At 39.4% G+C, this 25,235-nt stretch overlaps 3 protein-coding genes across 4 annotated transcripts in view; 2 read left to right on the forward strand and 1 right to left on the reverse strand.

Annotated features, from left to right (window-relative positions):
- Positions 1–3,094: 3,094 nt before the first annotated feature.
- Positions 3,095–6,279, reverse strand: LOC147143947 (uncharacterized). The gene is made up of 2 exons (XM_086039235.1): positions 6,149–6,279; positions 3,095–5,590 (listed from the first exon to the last, which is right to left on the reverse strand). The coding sequence occupies exons 1-2, from the start codon at positions 6,168–6,170 to the stop codon at positions 4,125–4,127; spliced, it is 1,488 nt and encodes a 495-aa protein (XP_085895361.1). The 5' UTR covers positions 6,171–6,279; the 3' UTR covers positions 3,095–4,124.
- Positions 6,280–7,643: 1,364 nt separating this feature from the next.
- On the forward strand, positions 7,644–12,721 carry rrp15 (ribosomal RNA processing 15 homolog). 2 transcript variants are annotated; one of them, XM_086038103.1, is made up of 5 exons: positions 7,644–7,713; positions 9,926–10,227; positions 10,846–10,943; positions 11,026–11,218; positions 12,135–12,721. In XM_086038103.1, exons 1-5 carry the CDS (start codon positions 7,680–7,682, stop codon positions 12,267–12,269), a joined length of 762 nt encoding a protein of 253 aa, XP_085894229.1. In that variant the 5' UTR covers positions 7,644–7,679; the 3' UTR covers positions 12,270–12,721. The 2 variants fall into 2 exon arrangements, with proteins under 2 accessions (XP_085894229.1, XP_085894228.1); XM_086038102.1 differs by lacking the exon at positions 7,644–7,713 and adding an exon at positions 8,100–8,248.
- Positions 12,722–15,247: 2,526 nt separating this feature from the next.
- Positions 15,248–25,235, forward strand: part of tgfb2 (transforming growth factor, beta 2) — a 44,783-nt gene continuing 34,795 nt past the window's right edge. Inside the window, exon 1 of the mRNA XM_086038086.1 lies at positions 15,248–16,367. Within this exon, the coding sequence (XP_085894212.1) occupies positions 15,980–16,367 (388 nt within the window). The 5' untranslated portion in view covers positions 15,248–15,979. The remainder of the gene's footprint in view (positions 16,368–25,235) is intronic.

Here is a 25,235-nt window from a genome sequence, read left to right on the forward strand (position 1 = left end):
CTAAAACGCTTTAAGTTCTCTTAATTTTTGCGGTATGTGAAAGGCAGGCCAAATGTGTTCATAAAGATCAGATCACCGTGTAGAAGTGTTATGTGTTATTGGATAAGCAGGTAAAAGCTAAAGGTAACTTATATACCAAGCCATTGCGTTATCTGAAAAAACACTTGAACTGGACCAGGTGGTACTCCTTGTTGATCCACCGCTCCCAAAAGCCAATACGTATTTGAATATTATTAACATATTATCAATTTTATTAGAATAATAATAACATGCACTGTGACTAATCAGTTAAATCACCTCAGATTCTAAGTTTGTCAATGTGCCTTTTTATACAGAAGTGTGGTGGAGAACTTAATTCCTCAACAGCATTTTGCAACTTGAGAAATCTGCCTGTTCAATGGCAGGAAATGAAAAGAATCCACAGTTCTGCAAAATGAAAAGTGAAAATGTAGGTTGCCGTTTCTGGCTGACATATAGTAACTACACATTTCAGTGTCTTAAACTTGCAGTTCCAGGGACGGGACTGCACGATTAATGATATGTAAGATCAGATGCAGTCAAGGCATTTCAAGTCAGGCTGCGCTTATGGGAGACACAAATGCATCACTTCATCACACTTTCCCTGTTGCCAAGAAATTTTGAGCCAAGTCAGCGCCACACTGTTCCCAAATCAGCACTTTGCTGATAAACTGAGCACACTTAGCACCAGGGGCGTAAATATTGACTGTGCAATCGGTACAATGCACCGGGGCACAGACGGCGTCAGGGGCCCATGAAGGAAGGGCAAAAAAACAGCTGTCCAGAATTCCCGCAGACCCAGGCTTGTGTAGTTTCAAGAAGTGGGTTCACGAAAGTTATAATATTCCTCCTAGCCTACGACTCCCTTTTCTCAGGCTCCACAATAAAAATGATGAAAACACTACAATTAGATTTGTCCCAAATGGGTCGGCGTAAGGAACAAGTAAACTGCCATAAATAGAATCAAACATGTCTACCTGACGTCGTATTTGGGATAAAAGTTGGCTCCCAGATGCCAAGAAATATAGGTATTTTCCAAAGCAAGCCATTTCCCCCCACATAGCCATTATTACAACACTCAGTCATCTTCGGAGGCAATCGGCGCATATGGACTATAACCTAAAGACTTTTTCCTTTCTTCACTTTTTGTGAAGTCAGATTTGTGGCTTCAGACAAGGTAAAATAATGTATTTTCCCACAAAAAATATGAACAAAAGAAACCCCAATCCAGCAAATTACTATGTGAATAATACTTTGTTTTTGAGCGTGGATAAAAGCAAATCAGGGAACCGTATAATACATGAGTACAATGAAAAAAACGTATATTTGAAGGGCAAACTTGGGGAAAGGGCATATAATATGTGTTATTCTCCAGAAATTACAGTAATATATTAAGTCAAGTTGCAAACACCTCTTTCGATTATGATTAAACTGTTAGCGATTAAACTCTTACCGGATAGCAAATAGCTCACATTGTGGCAAGTTAGCAAAACAGGCAAAGTAGCTTAACACTTAGCCAGGATAGTAATTGCATGATGAAACATTCACTCTATCATTTAATACTGTAGGTTTTAGGACCTATATGCTATTTACAGGCTTTGGAAACAGAAAGTAACAGTTTGAATCTCACAACTGACTAAATACTAAAATGCTAAGTAGCTGTTGGAGAGATGCTGTCTGCTTGCAACCAAGGTGCACTTGGGCAATTCACCGAACCCCACTCACTCCATCTCAAGAAGCTCAGCACTGTTTGCCTGCCTCTTGTGTGATCTGGTTCTCTGCATGGTGTGCAATAAATACAGAGAGCAGAGAGTAACTAGAATTTTTGCTTTCAGTGGTCACTACAGTGGAAATGTTAAAAAGTTTATTTTTCCTATATGAATCGTAAAAAAAAATAATAATAATAATAATAATAATGAATAAAGATTCTTATGTAGGTTATCATAATTTGTGCATGAAGGGCTGATATACAGATTTTTAAATCAACTTGATTTAGAAGGGTAAACAAAACAAGCTTAAAGTAGCTTACCCGTCACAATCCAAATGGCTTTATCTGTGATCTTGCATCCCTCCAAAATTGAACGTGGAGGCTAACAGTCTCATCAAGTAAATGACTGTCTTAGAGAGAGATGAGCTATGCACTAGCACTTTTCAGTGTACACTGCCCTTCAGTGGTGAATCATGGTACAAAGACATATTCTGACAAGTTTCCAGGGTTTATCTATTACGAGTTTAGAAAACTAAAATAATGATCCGCAGTTGTCATACAGTGAAACAGTGAACAGTATCTGTTGTAAAGCCTGGGATGGGGTCAGTTATTATTTTTATTATCCTATTATACTTATGTAATTTGCTCTATATTTTTAATGCTGCTATATTCACAGCACTACCGCTCACAGTCAGTAGTCTTTAATGGCGTCCAAATTGCACCAACTTTTTTTTATTAGCAGCACAGTGGCCCCTAACCTGAAAATTTAGGGGCGCAAGTAGAATATTTAGGAGGCGCACTGTAAGATGACTTGCAAAGTAAATATTTACTCAGTTAATCTTCACTATATTACCGATGAATGGGCTGAAGTGTGGAGCATAAGTTTTTCAGCAACAGCAAATAATCAAGAAAAAAGTAATCCCCCCCCCCTAAAATATGCATTGCAATTTACTAGTCACCCAAGCATGAGAAGATGAAAATTTTACTAAATTTTAGGAGCAAAATGCCACCATTTAGGAGAGTCTGGAGCCCTGTCCTTGGAAATGTATCATCAAGCCAAAACCCATTGATACTGAACCATTGCTTTTGATTGAATTATGTCATATAACTTAATTTTACAAATCTTATTTTCAGCCCACTCGGTTCAAGGCCGTATCTGAAGCAGGAATATAAAGACTGTTGCACACCATTTATGTATTCGTAGTGGCCTGCACACATAACATTATTTTCAGTTAGGCTGTGATAGGCTGTTGCAGATAAAACTGGCCTGCAAAAAAAGCAAAACACTCTATTGTTTCTTGATATTTTTAATGTCTCAGTGATGAAAAACTCAACATTAATAATTCACAACACACAGCTACAATGATAAAATGTTTTAAAAGGTTTATTTATTTTTAGAGATCTGGGCCTCAGGTGGGGGTGCACAAGCTTCTTGGCGGGCTGGCACAGCCTCCTATGGCCCGCCTGAGGGCACGGGTGTGATGTCGTGTGACGTGAACCACAGGCTGAATTGTGTCGAAATTTACAAGACATTTATTTTCACTGCACAGAGACTTTAACTCATTCACTGCCATTGACAAATGTACTTGTCTTTTCACAGTCCAGCTATTCAATCCCAGGAACTTATTAATATTTTTTAAAATTTTTTCAAACGTTAGGGTAAAAGAGTGTCTGAAAATGTCTGGCAGTGAAATCAAGGAGGTAGCTACCTGCTTTATTGAACTGATGATATAATTCAACTAATTGTAATAAAATCGCTGCTTGGACTGCATTAAATTGTACAAGAATAACTAAAGACATGTTCAATCATCAAAACAAGACCCAGAAAGGGGTATAACACTTTGATTATTTCTTTTAAAATGAAAAAAAAAAGTTGCATTTTATACATTTAGTTTTTGTCACATACTGTCGATTTTTTTAAAGTTTTTTTTTTAACACATCATAGTTTTCATTCAATTCCTTGCAAGGTAGCATCGTCCGATGCTGGTGTTGCTTTAAGCAAGCAAAACTGCTTCACTTGATAAAATTCATGTAGGTCATTCTTCAATGGTATAAATGTGCTGCAATGCTATATATAGTTTACCAAGGAGTTTCTTATCATCAACAATAATTAATTTGGTGTTGGAAGGCATGTATTAGGTTGGAGGTATTTACGAAGATTTTCTTTGAAAATAGGATATTTCAGCTTCTCTATTCAATGTTGCTATTTAGTATTACATCTGTCCCCAAGCGACATTGGGAATGTGAATTGAGTAACTTGGTCAAGTCTATTCTTGGCACAAAGTGTATTCTTTGTAGCACACTATCTTAAAATGGATTATACCATTGGGAAATGCAAACTTGCATATCCAAACTGTATTATTTTTTACAGTAGGCAATTTAGTGTACATCTCATGCTTCAGAAAGCATTAGTCATAGCAAAGATGTAGGCAACAAAAAGTTGTACAGCAATCATGACAAAATGCAAATTACCCATGACTAATACACCAATAATCAGACCTGCTACAGCTCCCGAAGTACGTGGCCATGAAGAGCACTGTCCTGCCATGGCTGCCACTGCACCCACAGACACCCCAGAAGTACCCACCACGCCCAGCAGGGCCCCGGCTTTCCCTCCCTTTCCCAGTGCGGGGGATAAAATCTCCACCCCAGCTAGTAAAACGACGGAAATTATCGCAGCCCCTACGATGACTTTTCCCCCTCCAGCTGCATGCCTTACTAGGGGCCCCCCAACTGTGGCTCCCAAACTCAGCTGGCAAAGTTTTGCTGCAATAATTGCTGTTTTCAAAGCTTCTCGAGAGGAACGGTCACTCATGTGATCGCTGATGCTTTTACCATTTACATCCTGCGGTTGCCTTTTCTGATTCCTGATCTCATCTCCAGCTTGTACGGTGAGCATGGCAATGACGAATGTTGCGAGCATTCCCATGCATCCTACCAACATCCAGAACTTAAACTCAGATGACTTCAGAATCAAATAGCCAATGATTGCTACTAAAGCTACAAGTACAATGAAGACATAATGGTGGCCTCCATACCCGAATAGGCCAAATAGTGATGTTACAACTGCAACCACAGTCATTGGAATTCCAGAAAAAGCCAAAAAGTCCACATATTTGATCATTACAGTTTTGATCCAGTCTTGGAGTGTCCGTTGTTTGACCTGTGCCTCTTCAGCCTCCATCTTCTTCCTCTCTAGTCCTTCACGTATCTCCCGCTCAGTGGCCCATGTCGTCATGTCCTTTGCGTCAGTGGTGTTCGTTCCATTATTTATTGTCAGCATCCTCTCTTCTATTTGTACAGTCACCCTTTCTCTCTGCTCTAAATCTGAAATCTCTAACTGTTTCCTTTCTGTGTCCCAAACCATAGACCCTTGAGTGCAACAGGCCTCTCCCTGCTTCCAGAGGACGTTAAATACAAAGCGCAGAGGAGGTTTGAGGATGCTGAAAATGGACAGTGCACAAAGAAGCCCAATCATGCCAAAATTATTCACAATCATTTCAGTAAGAAAACCTAGGGTGGCGCCACTGAGTGTGGTCCCAATGGCCCCAGCAAGTCCTGCATTTGCCCACAAGTTTGCATAGTTTGTCGGGGTTGTCCCACAACTCCCTGTGGTGACGAACACTGAAGCTACCACTGCCGCCATGACAACACCAGCTACCACTGAGGTCATGGCGATGGTCAGTGCAGAGGCTCCCATGAGAGTCCCAAGTCCGAGAGCACCCACTGTCCTGATGTCTTCGATCAGTGGTCTCAGTTGACTCGTTGAGGTCATTGCGGCGAGGGTGCTGTCAACTGGGTCTTCTATGGCTCCCATGATGGAGCCTCCCACTGCTCCTAGGGCAAAACCTATAGCTGCTTCCTCTAACAAGACAAAAACAACGTTGGTGTTTTTTTTTTTTTTTAACAACCAAGTAATATAAAATGTGAAACATACACATTACATTTAGTGTGAGTGAGCACTGTAAATAGAGTCCAGGTAAAAACAAAATACCCGGTACCTGATCAAGATGCTCTACTTATACTATCTTTCACGTGTATAAGCTTTGTCCAATGCAAATCCAGTTTAATCATTATTTTCCTTTAATCATTCTAACACCAGAGAAAGAAGCTGAGACAGTCATACCCTGCAGTCTAACAAGACTGGTTGATCAGGTTTAACCGGTAAACAACCCACGTTGCTTTGTGTCACATCCTCTGCCACACTTAGTTAATAATGGTGGACTTGATGTCAAGTTTTCGAAAGTTTTCTATTATAACTTAACTTGGGCTTTTAAAAAAGTGACAAGCTTGAAGCAGAATCAACATACAGCCAAACTTACACATCTTATTTGTTAACCCCAACAAAAAAACATCATATGTTATCAAAGTTAAATTTAAGATGCAGTAGCCTGCAGATTTAGTCAATGATGATGTACTTACTGATTTTTTTCTTGGTCATCATGTTTGTTGTGCAGAAGACTAAAGAGGGAATCCTCCAGACTTGTCCACCTTTTTTCTGGACCGGTCCCTGACTAGTCACTAGAGACAGCTTGTCTCCTGTTAATAAAGCAACTTTAGGACACACCCACGCACAGACCCACATGCTCTAATCGCCAGAATCGCTATGCAATACCGGTTTAGTTTCTTGTGCGCACGTATAGTAGCATCATGGTATGTGAATTTTTGTCACATTTGAACTTTCTCAACAGCAGTCACTCTCTTATTTGTGACAAAGAAATTACACACATGACAATGACAGAAACGCAAACCATGCAATCTGAAAAAGCGGTGGTACAAAGTATTTATTTATTTATTTTTGTGTATATACTATATGTATATATATATATATATATATATATATATATATATATATATATATATATATATATATATATATATATATATATATATATATATATACACGGTGGTCGACTGGTTATAACGTCCGCCTCACAGTTCAGAGGTTCGATCCCGGCTCCGGCCTCCCTGTGTGGATTTTGCATGTTCTCCCCGTGCCTGCGTGGGTTTTTTCCAGGTACTCCGGTTTCCTCCCACATTCCAAAAACATGCATGGTAAGTTGATTGGACTCTCTAAATTGCCCCTAGGTGTGATTGTGAGTGCGGATGTTTGTCTCTGTGTGCCCTGCGATTGGCTGGCAACCAATTCAGGGTGTCCCCCGCCTACTGCCCGAAGACAGCTGGGTTAGGCTCCAGCACGCCCCGCAACCCTTGTGAGGATAAGCGGTATCGATAATGGATGGATGGATATATGTATATATACTGATTGGTCTGGAGATAGTATTGAGAAGTAGAATAACAGGAAATGAGCTAGAAGAAAATGGCGGTAGAGATGACAGATGGGATGCAGTGTAAGGAGGTAAAGATGGACATCAGCGTAAAAAGAGCAAGTCTACTTATTCAGAGGAATGTGATAATGAGAGTTATGAGGATGTGGAAGAAGGATACAAATCAAAAGTGACATCAAGGGTGGTTTATTTGATGAGTTGAGTCCAATCCAATGAACCTTTTAAAAAAGAATGTAGGCAAGGTGGATAACGCACATGTGCTTTGGAATTGGGGGTTATCTGCAAGGACCAACAAGCTTTGCAACTCTGCTGCAAACTGGGACATGTGTGCATAGCCATTAATACCAAAAAGACAGTTCATGAAGTCACCTCAGGAATACCCACAAATGTTTCAGCCCATGATGTAAAGGTCAATATGAAGGGAGCATGGGTGTCATGAGGTAAGGAAGGCTACCTACAGTAAAAACCACGAGGAATTTTCAGTCAAGGGAAAGTGGCAAAGTGGCCAAAAATGGGTGGATTTTGCTGCTTAACTCATCGACCACAAACACAATATTAATCAGAATGCTGTGCTTGGACTAGTAGGGCTACAGAGAACATATCATTGTAAAGAAAATGTTTGGGTTGACTTCCCTTTAAAGCTCGTCCCACTCGACTATGAGACAATGGCAGCGAGCATGCACGCAACTACAGCGTCAGGTAAACCAAGGCTGAATTGTGGTCTTGTACTTCCACCCATTGACCAAAGTGAGAATTTTCGGTTTTATATAATCCACAGACTGGGTTTAGCGTTGGAAATATCTCAAAACCTTTGACAAAATAAATTATAACACACACAACTGTGATTAGTGGGCATCACATGTGCAAAGCTATCTAGGTATTTTTGTTAAATATTTTGCTGCCCACCATAATAACAACCGTCTTAAATTGGTTTAAAGTGCTTTGTGAATATATCTGATAAACGGTGGCTAAATGTAGACAATTATTTCTATGTAAAAATATATATTATAATAGTTGAGCATTGTTATGATATTGTCTCCAACGACCGGGTTCGGGTTCAATATTAATTAATTAAAATATTTGAATGCTCGTTGACAACCTTTCAAATCAAACGAGATGAAGGGGAACTGTTCTTTCTTGGTACTCTGCTCATGCTTACACTCGGAACCTTTTCCTTGTTACTCTCCAATGGTCGCTTTGGTGGGTACTCGTGTGCGGATCATGGACGCTACCGGTAAATGAACCAAGCGTATACTTTATTTCAATGACATTTTGAATACTTTTGGTCAATGCGTGTAAAAAAGCGTCGAGATAACACATGAAATGTTGCCGTCAACGACTTTTTACGAAAATTAGATGTTTGTGACTCTCAATAATGACGCCGTAATGTTGGAAAATAAAACGTAATGCTATTGGGGACACGTGTTGCTGTAATTTACCAATTAACTAGCTTTTCCGAGTAGTATGACATCACTTTCAAGTGTCGGCAAATTTGATGCACTTGATAACGGCAATCTAAGTAGGTTGTTGTTGTTGTCCGATTTCCGTCTCGTCGTTTGAATTTTACTGTACTAGGGATGGGACGAGACACAAATCCCACGAGACGAGATGTCTCACGAGATTGACTCCGCGAGAACGAGATGAGATTTTTGCAAAATTTCGAATATAAAATAATCCCTAATGTAATTTTTCCAGTTTTAAAAATGTTTTTTTATCAAGCAGACTGCAATAAAATTAATTATCCAGCTCTAAAGTGGTAATGTAAACAGGAATCACTCTTGTTACATGCTCTCACGTTTCAAATACTGCTGCAATAACAGCTACAGCTGAGATCTTTCCTCTTATTGAATAGTTTGACAAAATAAAAATACTTTCTTTTTTGTGCCATTTTTCAAATTCTGCTTCAATAACAGTTGCAGCCGAGATTGCCAGCAAACTGGGACTATCTAACAATTCTTTAAACTTTAAGGCTCATGCTCTTTATTCAGAAATACAAGCATGTCCACATTGTCAGGGTCCAACTGCGCTCTTGGGGCAGTAACTATACTACCTGCTGTAGAAAAGGCATGCTCGCTGGCCGCAGATGCCGCAGAGATTGAAAGGTACACTTTTGCAATAGCAAGTGAAGGATATTTGGATTGGTTTTGTCTCCACCATGTCAGTGGGCAGCAACAGATTGGAAGAGTGGTTTAGTCAGTAGAGTTCCACTTCTTTCTCAGTTGACCTTCAACAAGAGGAATGTCACTGCAATCCAAAGTGTCAAGATTTCTGCAACTCTTCGTAGTTCTGGGCTCCTCAGAGCTGCAGATACGGCACCCTGCTGCTCTAGATAGCGGGCCATCATGTCCAAAGAGATGTTGTAGCGTATGATTTCGTCCATAATTAGTTTGTGCGCGGGCAGTTCGAGCTGTCTTTGTTTAGTCATTAAAAGTGCTGCTGCTGTTGAGCATCGGTGAACAAAGGAAACTATATGCTTGACACGTCCAAGCAAACGTGATGCGCGGCCAACTTTGGACCAGCCGCACTAGCGAGATTCACTGCGCGCACGATAAGCACTTTGTGTGTCTCAAAGCCAGCCTCAAGTATCGCCACATCCATGTTGCGAGCGTTGTCGGTCACAACAGCGACTCCGTGATTTGGCCTCGGAAGTTCCCATTCGATGACAGCTCCTTTTAGGACATCTGCTATAGTCACCTGGACTCCAAAACAAACACGGTGAAAAGAAAATAGATCTCGTGCTGTGCAGGAACGAGAATCTCGTGGCGTTCTAATCCCGCGAGGTCTCGCAGCACGAGATCTCGTCCCATCCCTAGTAATCACGTGTCAAACATTGAAACCATTTATACAATATGGATGCGTTAAACTAGCTATTGTTGTCCAGATGAGTTAGAAGTCATTTCTTACTCGCCAGATGATGCCGAGTCTCCTTTGGAGGACACACATGAGCTGAATAACTCAGATGGGAGGAGTGACGATCACATGTCATCTGATGGAGAATCTGATGGAAATGTGGACGGGGAAAATGATGGAGACGACGAAGATGGAGGTCAGGAGAAGGAGGACGGCAATCCCAATGCTGGCTGGGCAGAGGCAATGGCCAAGATTTTGGGGAAGAAAACTGTCGAAAACAAAACTGCAATATTAGTGAAAAACAAAGAACTGGACAAAGTGAAGGCAAAAGAAAGACAGGAGCAGTTGGAGAAGAAGGAACAGGTAATTATCAAAGAGATTTTAAAAGCAGGAATTCTGATTGTCCTGTGAGTTAAATATCACCTCAAACCAGCTGCCCATTGTTTAATTTAAACTCTCAGCAACTCATTGAATTGTTTTCTGTACAATTCTTAATATGTGGGCACATCAGAAAATATCCATTTTCTTTCGCAAATCAAAATCAAATGAAAATCACTCTGCATGTTTTTTTAAAAATGTACAATTTCTCCAATGTGAAAACTGAGATAGCATAAGAGAAAATGCTCAACTTGTTTTGCTTTCCTTGTATTTTTTGGTATAATTGATATTACCTAGCATCGTAAAGTAATTGCGCAAGCTGCTGGTAAGTGCTACGTTACAGTGACATTGAGTCCTACTTGTTATTCACAAGAAAAATTACAACCAACCGCCCATGCGTTATACTGATGGAATCTGGTATCAATTAAAAAAAACATTCAAATCAGTCTTTAATATACAGTTGAACATGTTAATCTATACATACTAATTGTAACTTTGAAACCTTAATTATTGCCTGTCTTGGTCCTTGCAACTGGTGTAATGGCAGAAGTTTTGGACAGACATTGCAAATCTCTTATTGTGCTTGCTTTTTATGTCCACCAGACTGACAAGAAACGAGCATGGGAGATGATGTGCAGAGTGAAACCTGATCTAGTGAAGGACCGAGAGGTTGAGAAAGCTCTGCAGAGAATTGCAACTAGGTGTGATGCAATTCTTGAGTATTGAGTATTTTTGTACACAGGAAGTGACTATAATGGCTGATTTGTTTGTTTTTCCACAAAGAGGAGTTGTGCAGCTGTTCAATGCAGTGAGAAAGCACCAGAAGAACATTGATAACAAGGTGACGGAGGCTGGTGGCTCTGAGAGGAAGAAGGCAAAAATACTTTCCTCAGTTTCTAAAAGAGACTTCATCGATGTACTAAGGAAAACTGAAGGTGGCGCCAGAGTCACAGTCAAGGCAGAAAAGGACACAAGTGTAAGTGATTATTTTTTCTTTTTGATGAGACTCCTCAAAAAGCAAACTTTTAAGTATCGTGTATTTTCTTTTAAAACAAAAGAAAAAAAAATCTTGAACCAATGCATGATCCCTCACTTTGTGACTACTTAGCCCTCTAAAGCCGTGTATTGTAATGACTTGTATTTCTACGATTAAGTTAATTATGGATACGTTATCTTTTACTGCTGCTGGTCGCACCTCTGCATCCGTGCCTAGACATGAGTCAGTGATTTATGTGATATGTAAATCCTATCAGTTTTTATTCTTCCTAAATTTAATACAAGATAATTATTCCCTCAGGTGACTTATGTTTGGCGCAGTGGCTCTCACTGTTTTTGAACTACAAGCCATATTATTAATGTACAGTGGTACCTCTACTTACGAAATTAATTGGTTCCGGAAGAAATTTCTTAAGTAGAAAATGTTGTAAGTAGAGACGCATTTTCCATGTGAATGCTCTAATCCGTTCCAAGCCCCCCAATATTCAGACATAAATGTTTTATAAAGCATAAAAATGCATCAAAACATGTAAGAAATACATGTTGCATTTATTAGCTTATTGCACAATAAATGACAGCTGTGCATAATGTAAAACACAAAGAAGAGTAGAGTAAAGAATGAAAATGATGGTAGTTTACCTTTTAATTGCTGTCCTCATCGCTTTTTGCCCTCTTTGGTTCGTGTTCTCTCTCAGAAGTGGTTTTGTAAAGAACATCATGAACAATAAATAAAAAAAATACAATTTATTCAAAGTAAAGGTTGATGTGAAGCTCCAGAGATCATAAACATTCTGTGAATAAGGCGCATTGTTGTTTAAGCTGCAAAGGTTGCTCGACAACAAATATGCGGCTCATTGTCCAAAATTAACCGTTATTGTGTCTGTGCATCTCCGTAGACAACTGAGGTGGAGGAGAAACCAGCGTGGAGTGTCCTCAGTGATGACTTTATGATGGGAGCGACTATGAAAGACTGGGATAAAGAGGAGGACGCCAAGGCACATACAAAAAGTGGTGCGGATGGAAATTATTAATTGACACCATACCAAGCAAGAGACTGTAGTTGTTAATTGGGTTTTGGTTCAGACTTAACAGCAAGCCAGATGACAGTGAAATCAACAGGGGGCAGTGTTGTATTCAGGAAGCTACAGTACTGAACTTGGTTCTGTGAATGAAAAATACTGGGAAATTCTTCAAAGGATTGGGGCCTGCTCAGAAAGGATTGAGAAGTTCCAGAAATGTTGTCCTTTGTTGATACGAGAGAGGGAGGTCATAGACATAAAAACAAAATATACATGCATAGATGGAATACTTTTTAGCTGGATGGTGTACCAGTTAACCACAGAGCTGCTTTGTTCAGCTCCACTATTCAAACATTGTTTGTGACCATGTTGTGTACAGAAGGTTTTTATGTTGTGTAACCTGTGTAAATATTACACTTTTGTACAGTGTCACTGAAATAAAAATCTGTTTTGCTTACTAAGAAGGCAATGTGTCAGTGTATCTTATTTACTTTGTTCATGATGTGTTCCCTGAGAAGCCAGCATTTCTTCTGGCTCACAGCGTCCTAAGTGTTTACTGTCCTTTTGTTTGAGGAAAAACTTTTGTTCATTGAATGTCAAATCCACTCATGTTGTAAGAAAGCAACAAATCTATGAACAGAATCAGGAAAACACATTCACTGAATTTAGAATATCTAATTATGTAATCTGTGTAAAATGTATTTAATTTAGAAATATATATCTCCACCCACCCCAACTACCAAAAAAGAAATATAAAGTAAAAGGTCCAAGCTAACTGTTTTAGTCTATCCCTAAATATTTTTCTGCTTTGGATTTTAGTTGAGCGTCTGGAAGATTTAGGCGATTGATAGCCGACAGTAAATTGTCATGGTGTTCCCCCTATTTCCAATAGAAAAAACCCTGTTGATTTAAGTAGAGAAATGTTAAATTTACGCCGCAGACATATTTTTGAACCCAGCACTCATTAGTAAGCCTGTAACATTTGTAATAGTAACTGGTTATTACTGTATTTGTTTCTTATGAGCAGTATTGTTAAATAGATGAAGTGCAATGACAAAATAACTCAAAAGTATTTTTAAGTGTGGAGGGAATCTTAATCCCCAATAAAAGGATGCGATGCATAATAAATGAGTAGGTGAATAACTAAAGAAACAAGGCACAGTAAAATACACCTTTCCTTTTTGTTGTGGTCATATAAATAGAATTATAGTTTCTTTATGCCTTAGGTAACATTTGTTGTGAATTGCATTTGGTTAACTTGTGATGTGTAAATAGATGACGAACACGAATGCATCCAGCAGGCTGCCTTTAGTAAAACGATGTGGTGACGTGGCACCAGCATTTTTGCTGACTCGTTTTTACTCTTGAGCTTCCTGTGTCTGGCCTACCTTGTCGTCACAACCTGGGGAAATATTTGCACTCGGTGTTATCAAGAGAGGAGGGAGGAAAACGGCGAGTCAGGCTGTCTGCACTGTGCTGGATTTGCGTCTGTCCTGGCAACACTGTGGCCTGACATTCTGGTATGCCGCCTTTTATCCTGACACGTTGACACAATCAGCCAAGGACACATAACCTAATGACGCCTTAGTCGCCATGCACATCAGACTCAATCTCAAATGCTATTAAATTACTACTCAAACAGTGACTTAATAGCAAAACTCAGTTGATTGAGACATTCTCAACAGTCTAAATTGTGTTCCTTAAACAAGTATCCTGGAAACTCTTTTGAGGGCTATGTCTCATGAAAATAAACCACTGTTCCTCCTACCCACTCTCTCAATTAGTGTGCGGATCCATGCATGTGGTGCATGCAGCCAACACATCACCAAACACAAATTCTTATTACTTGCAAATAATAGGAGTATGCACAGGTTTTCATAAGCGAATTCCGATAGTGCTGTAAACTAGGATGCTAATCAGGTTTATAGCTGTAGCTACCAGTAGTGTGGCCTGGCGTGGACTTAGTGTTATGTAAATTAGTTATTAACAGTGTTACGTCGTAATCTGAAATGTGAAAGTCAAAACAGCTTATCCTTGACATAAGTTTTGAAATTAGCAGCTAAATTTAATTTTATGATAATTTAATTTCACGCTCCAGAGGCCAAGCAACAAGCAAACTAAAGAGGAAGTCAACGCAAACATTTGTTTTTCAAGAATATGTTCTATGCAAGCCCACTAGTTGAAACAGGGCATTCTGTTAAATATTGCATTTGTGGAATAAGTGTTAATCCACTTGTTTTTAGCCCTCTCAGGGGGCGGCCATTTTGTCTTCTGTCGACCGAAAATGACATCACAACTGCTCACAACAACCAATCACGGCTCAGATTCAGAAAACAGGTCAGTCGTGGTTTCTGTCAACTGAAAATGACATCACAGTTGCTCAGGGCTCAGATAACGACCAATCATGGCTGGGATTCAGAAAACAGGTGAGCGCAATTGGTTGTTACCTGAGCCCTGAGCAACTGTGAATGCGACAGAAGTGACAAAATGGCTGAAATGGCTAAAAATGGGTGTATTTTGCCTCCTAACTCATACCACGAACCCAATATTAATCAGAATGTCATGTTTAGACTAGTGAAGGTGCATAGAACATACAGTCTTATTAAAAAGAATTTTGGGGGGTTGACTTCTGGGAAGTTCGTCTTTAAGTGCAGCATAAATGAGCCTTTAGGCGGCTTTACATATAAGGCCAAATGTTATAACGTTTGGGGCGTAATACCCCAAAACAATGAATGAAACAAATCACATTTTTCTGCAAAAAGACTATATGGCCGCTTTAATGATGTGAATATTCCAGTGGCTGAAATCTCTGATTCACAGCGTATCAAGCCAATGGACCACTCTAACCTCACAGCAACGTCATAGTTGGTGCATCGAACACTCCTATAAATAAATCGCCTCTGCTTCCCCAACTGACAACCACAGAGTTGGACTGAAGCGCGGTGGGGTGGGGGTGAGCTTTTGGGGGGAAGGGGGCACGTGGTATAATCGGCCCCTTATAAATATCATTCAAGTGGTCACAGAGGTCCGCCTGGCACGCGTTAGTGACGAGCTGTAGATGGGGTGAGGAGGACGTGCAGTCGCGGCATCACATAGGAGGAAGATCAGCTGTTTCTTACCGGACTGGAAGGTGTAACAGTTTCGTGGTCAACTGCATCGTCTGTGTGGATTTTATTCCTGAACTGTGGAACCAGACTGGTACGGGAGAACTTTTCAACAAAACAAGTTGGGATTATACTTTAGGGGATGGGTCGTTTCTTTACGCTTTGAAGCCGGTGGACGTCTCTGGCTCGTTGTGGCTGCAGGATTGCGCCTTAAACGTTTTAAGCTGCCGAGCACTCTGATGCGGCGAAGGTGTGCTTGAGTCCCGCGGGTAAACAGCACAGTCCACCAACTATAACTGGTGCTTTTCATTTTTGCTTTCGCTTACAGACTTTTGACCAGTTTCATGGCTTCAATCGCGGATACAGCCAACACTTGGCTGTACTTTTACGCACACTAGATGTGGAGCACCGTTAAAAGTGTATTGACCACTTCCAACGGAGGAACATACTTCTAGTTACTTCTAGTTCATTGAATGAATTCTCAGCTAAAGCAGACAACCAGCCGGCTTTTATTCATGAAAGGCATTTAAAGTATTTGCGAGGCTGTTGACTTGCGCGCAAATGCGATTGTTGTCCCTAAAATGTGCATTCTTGGTGTCTTTTAAGTCACCATAGTGAATGTTCCTTTTTATTAGTGTAGTTTCAGTCCTAGAGGAAAAGATGAACCTGTGCTTTATCAGCCTTCTCCTCACTTTGGATTTAGTTTCTGTTGCGCTCAGTTTGTCGACATGCAGCGTATTGGACATGGAGCAGTTCAAGAAGAAGCGCATCGAGGCTGTCCGAGGGCAGATCTTGAGCAAACTCAAACTGGCCAATCCTCCAGAGGACTTTCCCGAGCCCGAGGACGTGTCCAGGGACATCGTGGCCATTTATAACAGTACACGGGACCTATTGCAAGAGAAGGCCAATGAACGGGCGGCAACTTGCGAGCGGCAGCGGAGTGAGGAGGAGTATTACGCCAAGGAGGTGCACAAGATTGAAATGCAGCCCATCTATCCATCTGAGAGTAAGTGTATTTTATATGAACCATAAAGCTATATAGACAAAAGTGTTGAGACATACAGTACAATTTGGTGAAATGAATCAATCAGGTTTGAGTGCACCCCCAAATTCCCTCAAAATGGAGAAACAATTTGAGGAAATATAAAGTGGTTTGCTCAAACATAGTCTTGATCCCAATCCCATCAAACAGCTTTGATGGTGGAAAGAACAAGAGCAGGGATTTTGTGAGAAGCCTCCCCATGTCTTCACTACTGAAAGCTTTGCTATCAGGGATTTTGTGAGAAACCCCGCCGCCCCCCCATGTCTTCACTACTGAAAGCTTTGCTATTTCATATCGGCTTTCAGTGAGTGGGATGGGGAAGTCAATTTACTTGTGTCTACATAATGAACACAGCGTATAAAACCCAAACTGTGTGTTCAAAATGTAATTTTTCTGGTTATTGAAAAAGAAAAAAAAAGTCGATCCTCTGGGCCAGACAGAAATGTGAGTATAAATTGAACAGCAGACTATTGCATTATGTTGTGCAATCAACAGTGTCAGAAACCTTTACAATGGGTTTTGGAGCTCTCCACAGTTCCTTCAAGCATTCAATTTCTGCTCTCAATGGACAGCTTTGGTATAGTGGAAGTATTACTGTCAGGACCATGTCTGTAAATTGTCAAGAACCCTTGAAACAAAAAGCCCCCCCACCATTCACACACGCATGCACACTCTCACACAGCATGGGCCCTTGTTGTGACTACATCAAACTTCAATTAAGATTAATTTGCCTGCCTGTTATATGATGCAAATCCCCCCCCCCCCACCTTTACATCATTAATTTTTACCCACATAGCAGATTTACAGCCATTTAAATTGTTTTTAACCAGAGTACGTGATTAAAAGCGACTTTTTCTTTGTACTTCAACATCTGTGGACAAGTCCGTTGACTGATCTATGAGTTGATTTGCATGGATTTTAAAACACCTTTTCACGCAGAAAGTATAAATGTTCTGTTCCAGCGTCAAACTGTCCCAATCGTACATGTGTAAAACAAACAAACAAAGTCTGTCAATGTGTGTGGCAAAACTGCTTTCTTCTTTCAATGTGATCTTAGAACGTGAGTCCTATTATATCAAGCAACTTTTTGTGCAAAGTCTTTCGTTTTTCTTCTCACAATCCTGGTTGAGGCTGATCCATCTTATTTCACCAAAAACATTGTTAATCCTTTGATACTTGCTGAACTGAGGTTGTCTGAGGCACGCTGTGGTCACAGGTGATTTGCTTATGTGTTACATAACCTGATTAGCAGAGGTGGGCATTTTGCTCAAGTTTGCCGGTCCGTTCATCGCCATCCGTCTGCGGCCTGGGTACCCTTCCGCCATCCATCTATCTGCCTTTTTGCCAAGCCGAATCAAATGGTAATCACCTATTGGTCGGTCTTTCCATCATTTTGTTAACCAACTTCTCCGTCCATCACCCGCCATGTTCTGCGACTCCATCATCAGCTGCAGACCAGAAGTGACCAAAAGTGGCATCAAAGCGCAAGTAGTGCCTTGCCTGCTAAAACATTGCACTATTGAACTGTGTCAACTGTCAACTGACACATCTGATGGATTTTATAATTCCATCGCATGTACAATATGACTGAGACAGAAATCATGCAGTAGCCATCAAAGGATGTGTAGCGAAGAGTAAACAACATTGTATAACGTCTGGATGTAACAGAGAACCAGAAAAAGAAATCCAAATCAGCTCACAACTACTACATGTACACAATGTATAGATCCTGATTTATTATGTAGCTTTTGTACATGTAATGAAATTGAATATATATGTAAGAAATACTATTGATGCTGTACTTTTTTAAAAAGATGAGATCAATGCCAAGACATTTCGTCCATGTAATTGTCATGTTTGTCTTCTGTTTCTAAGTAAGCACCTCTGAAAGCATGTGTAGTTGTTGTAGTTGTTGAACAATATGCTATACCTTGGGGTCCCGCAAATCACGGGGGATAGGGACCGGGCCGGCCTGCAAATAGCAAAAATCTGCAAATAATTGATGCCCATTATAAATGCATTGACAAATGTTTTATAATAATACAGTATGTTAAATAAATTGTTTTAACCCACCAAAAATCTTGAATAAGCACTGATAACCGCCATTCAGTTTTCCTTGAGAAGTGGTGGTTGCCCCCTACTCCCCTGCACCCCCCAAAATATATTTATATCAAAACAGTTTTTTTTTTCACATGTGGGCTCTGTAACAGATAAACAAACTCCTTGGACTCTATTTTCATAGACAGCACACGTGCGCTCAGCGTAAAAACTGACACATGTTCATTTTTGTGGGGCAAGTCTAGTTTACTTTTATTTGGAATTTGGCAGACCGCACTGCAACATGCTAAGTGTTCCAGCGCACCACGGGCGTGTTCACTTTTACACGCACCTAGGACAACGGGCAATTTGGTGATAAGTAGATTAAAGGTTAGACCATCTGAAAGCAGGTCTAAGTTGTGACGTAGTTGATCTAACACGATTTTGGTGGACATAATTGAGGTGCAGAAAGAAGGATTCTGCACTCCGCTGATACTGTATGTGTGGTGGATGTCATTGTATTTCATTCCTAGAAGCATCAAACTCTCTGAATCATTGTAGAAATCATACATGGACATGAACGATCGGGGTGGAGGGCAGTCTTTAAGAGCCCACTTCATGGCAGTGATCTGTGATCGCCTTGGCTACCTTTACATCATCCATGCACGGAGGTCTGATTGCAGTTCCTTATAAACGTATTTTGTGCTAGTGATGGGTTGATGATACCTCATGGAGTGTATTGACACAGTACACGAGCTGTGTTGACACTGTATTGATACTGTGTTGGTCAGTCAACACTGACCTCTGCTGTACATCAAAAATCATTGCAGGTCACATTATGTAAAAAAGGATAAACTTGCATGCTGACCCAACATTAGCTTGTGAAATAATATTAAATCTTTATTCAATTGCTAGTTTTGTACTTAAAATGTGAGCTTTGTATATTGTATTTGCTCCATTTGTATGCTGATTGAAGGTGTTGATGAGAAGAGTTCAAAATCTGCTTGTTTGTGTAAAGGCTCAAATGAGCATGTAATATATAACAAATTTATCTAATAAAATTTAGAGATAACGTGTAATTTATGTATGGGATTTTGTTAACCAAAGTGTTCAATCTTCATCCAACAAACCCACAACATGTCGATTGTTTCGATAGGCAAGAAATAGGGCCCAGTGTGTGAAAGAAAATACATGTACCGTAGTTCCAACAGTTGACAACCAATGACTTAAAGAAGTCAACTCAAACATATTTTTTTCAATAATATGCTACAAGCCCATTAGTTGAAACAAAGCATTCTGGTAAATATTGACTTGGGGAATAAGAGATAATCCACCCGTTTTTAGCCATTTCTGGTGGCGGCCATTTTGTCACTTCTGTCGACTGAAAATGACATCACAACTGCTTAGGGCTCAGCTTCAGAAAACAAGTCAGCTATAAAGGGGTGGATTTTGCTGCTTAACTCATATTCCACAAACGCAATATTAATCAACATGCCGTGTTTCAACTAGTGGGCCTGCTGGGAACATTCTTGAACAAAATTTGTTTGGGTTGATTGCCTCTTTAAATGATGAAAGGATCCCATTTTATTACAAAATTCTGTAGAAATCCAAGTAATTCCAAAGGTTTCAATATACATTTCCTTTTAAGTATATATAAAAAATAAATAGATGCAATGGTTCACTACTTACAGTGGAAATGGGAGCACAAGAACTGATGCAAAAATAAACCAACATGACATTCTGAATGCCCTTTTACTTTTAATGTTATGCTTAGCTCTTTCTGCAGTGTAAATACCTGAAATATGAGGCAATTGGGCCTATGTCCAAGTGCAGTCAGGAAAGAATTAACAGGTATAAATAATACCAAAGGGAGGGAAGGAGCCAAAATGGATTGCCATTCATGTGAACTGGTGACACTGGCCAGGTCTTCACATCCAGAGACAGATGTTTATACACACACATATATATATATATATATATATATATATATATATATATATATATATATATGCCCCGTGCTGGAGCCTATCCCAGCTGTCTTTGGGGGACACCCTGAATTGGTTGCGAATCGCAGGGCACACAGAGAAGAAAATCCGCACTCACAATCACACCTAGGGGCAATTTAGAGTGATCAACTAACCTGCCATGCATGTTTTGGGAATGTGGGAGGAAACCGGAGTACCCGGAGAAAACCCACGCAGGCAACGGGAGAACATGCAAACCCCACACAGGGAGGCCGGAGCCAGGATCGAACCCACGACCTCTGAATGGTGGGATAAAACCCGGATTGTGTGTGTGTGGGAGTGTGCATGTGTGTGTACACAATTCTGACTGCATTCACAAGAGCCCAGTGTCTTCTTGGAAACCAATATTGCCTAAGGTCTGTGATACTGAAATCACAACCAAAAGAGGCATTCTAACTATTTTACACTCAAATGTTAACTTGTCAGTTGGAATTGTTCCAGTTACACAAGGTCTATGTGGCTCTGCAGCTGCTTTGTTACCCGTGACAAAATAAACAGTATGATGTCACAGTGATGTCATTACTTTGGTTTTCTTAAAAAACTGGGTGAAGTGTGGGTGCAGTCTATCATTGTTTCTTCAAGTCTTAACTGTTGGCTTCTTTATAGAAAATGTTGATTCTAGTGTTTTTGCAACATTAATAACAATGTAGAAAAAAAATAAAATAAATATATATATATATATATATATATATATATATATATATATATATATAGTGCTGTTGGGCGATTAAATTTTTTAAACTAATTAATCGCAAAATTTTCCATAATTGATCGTGATTAATTACATTTTTCAACTACAATTTTTTACGAAGCTTGGAACCGATATTTACTTGAGTAAATTCTTTTATCATGTAAATTCTTGATCATGTAATGTAGGAGTATTTATTTCAAAGACGTACAACTAATAGGTATTTGAATTTGGCTTTGCAAAATGTGCAAATTATTTTGGATTTCTTCAATAAGCTGTCAAGCAACTTTTTAAAGTAAAACCACGTAAAAGTCTGTCCTTGCGACAGTGACTCTTCTCTAAGTTAGGCTGCACAGTGAGCAGATGTCAGCTGCTACAGGAAGTAAATCAAACTGAGTTAACTGAGTTAATTTTTTTAGTGCGTTATCAAATTTAAATTAATCTCCATAGTTAATGTATTAAGTTTGACAGCTGATACATATATATATATATATATATATATATATATATATATATATATATATATATATATATAATATGTATAGTGTGCCCTTCCTCCCAGTTCCAAAATACCATCTGCATCACTGAATCCGACAAATGTGGCTTTATCTGATTCCTCTGTTTAGTAACCACTAGCCACATGCAAGCACTGACGTATGTGTCAGTGTAATTGGTGTACCATGAAATCGTGCACTGAAAAAGGTTCCGGGTCGATTAAAATGTTTTGTTTTTTTAATGCAGTAATTCTTTTGTAATTAATCAATTATAATTAACGCGTTAAAGTCTCATCAATAATATATCGTATAAGGTTTAAATTATCTTGTATCATGGTTAAATGCACTCCAATTTTGTCCCTCAAGCTCTGGATAACAATAGGTTATCCAAATGTGTCACATGATCAGCATTTTTTTTTTTTAATCAGTGTGTAAGTACACAAGTAAAATAACATCAGGCAGGAACAAAGTTTTCTCTAAATACATTTTCCTGGTATTTGGCCTCCTTAAGTGGTTGGTGCCCCACTGTTTTTCATATAAAACACAGCATATAATTATTTATTACAGCTTAAACGTAGTCCTTGTTCAGCAGTAAATACGCTCACTCTGTTGTAACAGTCTTGGCTGGTTGACACAGTGGCGTTCTGTAAGTGTGAACGTAAATAGACAGAAAGTCTGTTTGTTAAGGCCTGTGTGTGTCCCAGTGTGCAAAATGTCCCTTGGGTGCTATCTAGTTCCATGCACACTATAGTCTGTTATAAAACAGTTTTTGTTGACAACCCCCAAAAAGAGAGCCAGACAGCTGGTAGGCGCAAGCCTTCAGGACCCTAGCACTGATTCGATCAGGTCCCGCACTCTTGCTTTGGTGTATTTCTTCCAGCTGTCTACTCACCTTGTCAACTGACAGAGAGTCATGTGAGGAGTTGGGGCGTAATCATCGGTGTCACTTGAGGATGGTATGAAGTGTGGTGGTTGTTGTTGTTGTGGGACTTAAGAGGGCCACGCATAACAGTACTGTATAATCTATTTTCAGGAGGAAGGCCACAGAGAGGTCCAGGCTCAGTGTTATAGGGGTGATGGCCTGAGTTGCCTCCCCCTCACCCCAACCAAACTTTGATTGAACTAAATGAGGTGTCAAAAGCATGATATTGTATCCAACAATCCGGAGGGGTCAGAGGTGAAGCACTGTGTGTGTGTATTTAAAGGACTAATTAAACGTGTTTTATTATGTTGCCTTCTTAACAAGTATCACTACTAGCTACCAGAAGCATCAACTAGTCCTGCACTACTACAGCAGTGTAGGGATGGACCGATTATCGGCCGAGCCAATTATTCGTCAAAACGCTGAATATCAGCATCAGCCTTTTTTTGTTGTTGTTTTTAAATCTGATGCCGAGAAAAAAATCTATTTAAAACTGTGTTGAAATCAAAACAAAGATATCTGAAAGTTTAACATTTTTGTGATTTTGGAATTTTAGAGAACTTCAATTAATGTTGAAAGCTATATGGAGCTATTGTTTAAGTTTTCATTTAACTTTTTAAGACATGCTGATAACCCTGGGTGCCTGAACTTTTTTTTAGAATTTTATAACAAAGATATATATTCTCAAAAATGTATAGTATTAGTAATAGTAATAGTAATAGTAAATCGTAAAAAAAATCAACATTATGCATATCTGAATTTTTTTTTCAATAAATATATGCTGAAAGACGTTTCAGCAAAGTCAAGAGTTTTATTTATTTATTTTTTCGATTTTGATGCCTTTATTTTACTTTTTAATGAAAATGAATACTGGCTCCAAATATCGGTTATCTGTCTCCTTGACTATTAATAATCGGTATCGGCCCTGAAAAACACATCGGTCTGTCTCTACAGCAGAACATTTCAACTGAACTTTTAAGCACTGCAAACTACAATGTTTTTGTTGGTTTTTAATTCAAGCGGAAGTCAACCCAAACTTTTTTTTTTTTTCAAGAATATGTTCCCAGCAGGCCCACTAGTTAAAACACGGCATTCTGATTAATTTCGCATTTGTGGAATATAAATTAAGCAGCCGAATTCACTCGTTTGTAGCCATCTCTTGGGGCGGTCATTTCGTTTTCTGTCGACTGAAAATGACATCACAAACGACCAATCACGGCTGACCTGTTTTCTGAATCTGAGCCGTGATTGGTCGTTGTGAGCAGTTGTGATGTCATTTTCAGTTGACAGAAGACAAAATGGCCGCCCCCGGAGATGGCTAAACACGAGTGGATTAACACTTATCCCACAAACGCAATATTTACCAATGCCCTGTTTCAACTAGTGGGCTTGCATAGAACATATTCTTGAAAATAAAAAAGTTTGCGTTGACTTCCTTTTTAAGGCAGAGGGACATGGCATACGATAAATAAAAATCTAAATCAGCAAGCATCCTGCAAATGTCAACATACTGAAAAACTAACACTGCTCAGGATAACTGCAAGTGGTCGTAAAATTAAAGCACAAGTGTGCTTGTTACTGAGGAAGTGTAGGAGATAAAAGGTTGGCAGCTTACTGCAGTACCTTTTTTACCTTGAGAGTAGAAAAGAAAGCTACACCTTGATCCTTCCTTTACGCAACCTTGGAAAGAAAATCAATGACTTATTGAAAGTGATGAATCAGGAGCAACCGGGGCTTCGGTATTTTGTCCCAAAATAGACAGTACTAAAGAGGGAAACTCGGAATCACACCAGAAAGATTTTTATTTATTTATTGTTGGACATCAGTACAGAAATGAGGAGTATATTTCTGTGGGACACTGTGATAAAACTTGATTGGTCCTTATAGGCCAACAGACTTCTCTTCATGGCTGAACTGACTGTCTCCTTTCAAAACCAAATTTTCCACAGTTAATAACGATACGAGTTGTCTGATTTATTCTTTTGTGTGCTTTGGAAGTGGCGTGGAAATGCACTTAAATAACACTACACACTTCATCAGTGCTTCAGTCACTGACGCAGTTTGCCCACAACTGTAAATCTTTCAAAACTCTGACAAAAAAAAAAAAAAAAAACACTGGGCCAACATTTCAAACAGTCAAAATAAACCCTGTTTGTAAGACACAGTGACCATAGTGAGCCAAACAAAGCCTTGTGCTTATTTACAAAGCAAATGTGGACCACATGTTGCTGTCGGGTATTATTTAGTGAGCTGGATTCAAAAGCAGTAATTAGCTCCCGATTAGCTCTTCATACATTGGAAACGGTTTAAACAGCTTTAATAAGCATAATTTGTGATGGCTAGATAATTCATAAACATAATTGTAGTTGTGTCTGCAGCACGAACCATTGCATAAAATTTGATAAACGGTGCTGCAAAAGTGGTGACAAAATACATCTTCTCATCTTTCAGTCCCTGCTAGGTTTTCAAATATCATTTATCATCATTCAGTTATAATTGTAGTGCTTTGGGGTTTACTGCTTTCTATAAGGTTGCTTTTACTGGTGTCAACATTTTCGAAGAGGATGAACTTGATACTTGGAGCCAGCAGTGATCTGAAAGGGAAAATGTACAGTACATCCTAATCATCATCTTGGTTTGGATTCTCTTTAAACTCAATCATGTAGA

Source organism: Filicampus tigris, chromosome 8 (genome assembly GCF_054856515.1).
Source record: "Filicampus tigris isolate MCC_2025a chromosome 8, RoL_Ftig_1.0, whole genome shotgun sequence".
Lineage (NCBI taxonomy): Eukaryota > Metazoa > Chordata > Actinopteri > Syngnathiformes > Syngnathidae > Filicampus > Filicampus tigris.

Excerpts from the sequence above, each read along its gene's own strand:
- LOC147143947 (XM_086039235.1), bottom strand. The coding sequence starts at position 6,170 with ATGATGACCAAGAAAAAAATCA. Across the intron at positions 5,591-6,148 it reads GATGACCAAGAAAAAAATCA|AGGAAGCAGCTATAGGTTTT; the intron begins GTAAGTACATCA and ends TTGTCTTGTTAG.
- rrp15 (XM_086038102.1), top strand. The coding sequence starts at position 8,131 with ATGAAGGGGAACTGTTCTTTCTTGGTACTCTGCTCATGCTTACACTCG. Across the intron at positions 8,249-9,925 it reads GCGGATCATGGACGCTACCG|ATGATGCCGAGTCTCCTTTG; the intron begins GTAAATGAACCA and ends CTTACTCGCCAG. Across the intron at positions 11,219-12,134 it reads AGGCAGAAAAGGACACAAGT|ACAACTGAGGTGGAGGAGAA; the intron begins GTAAGTGATTAT and ends GCATCTCCGTAG.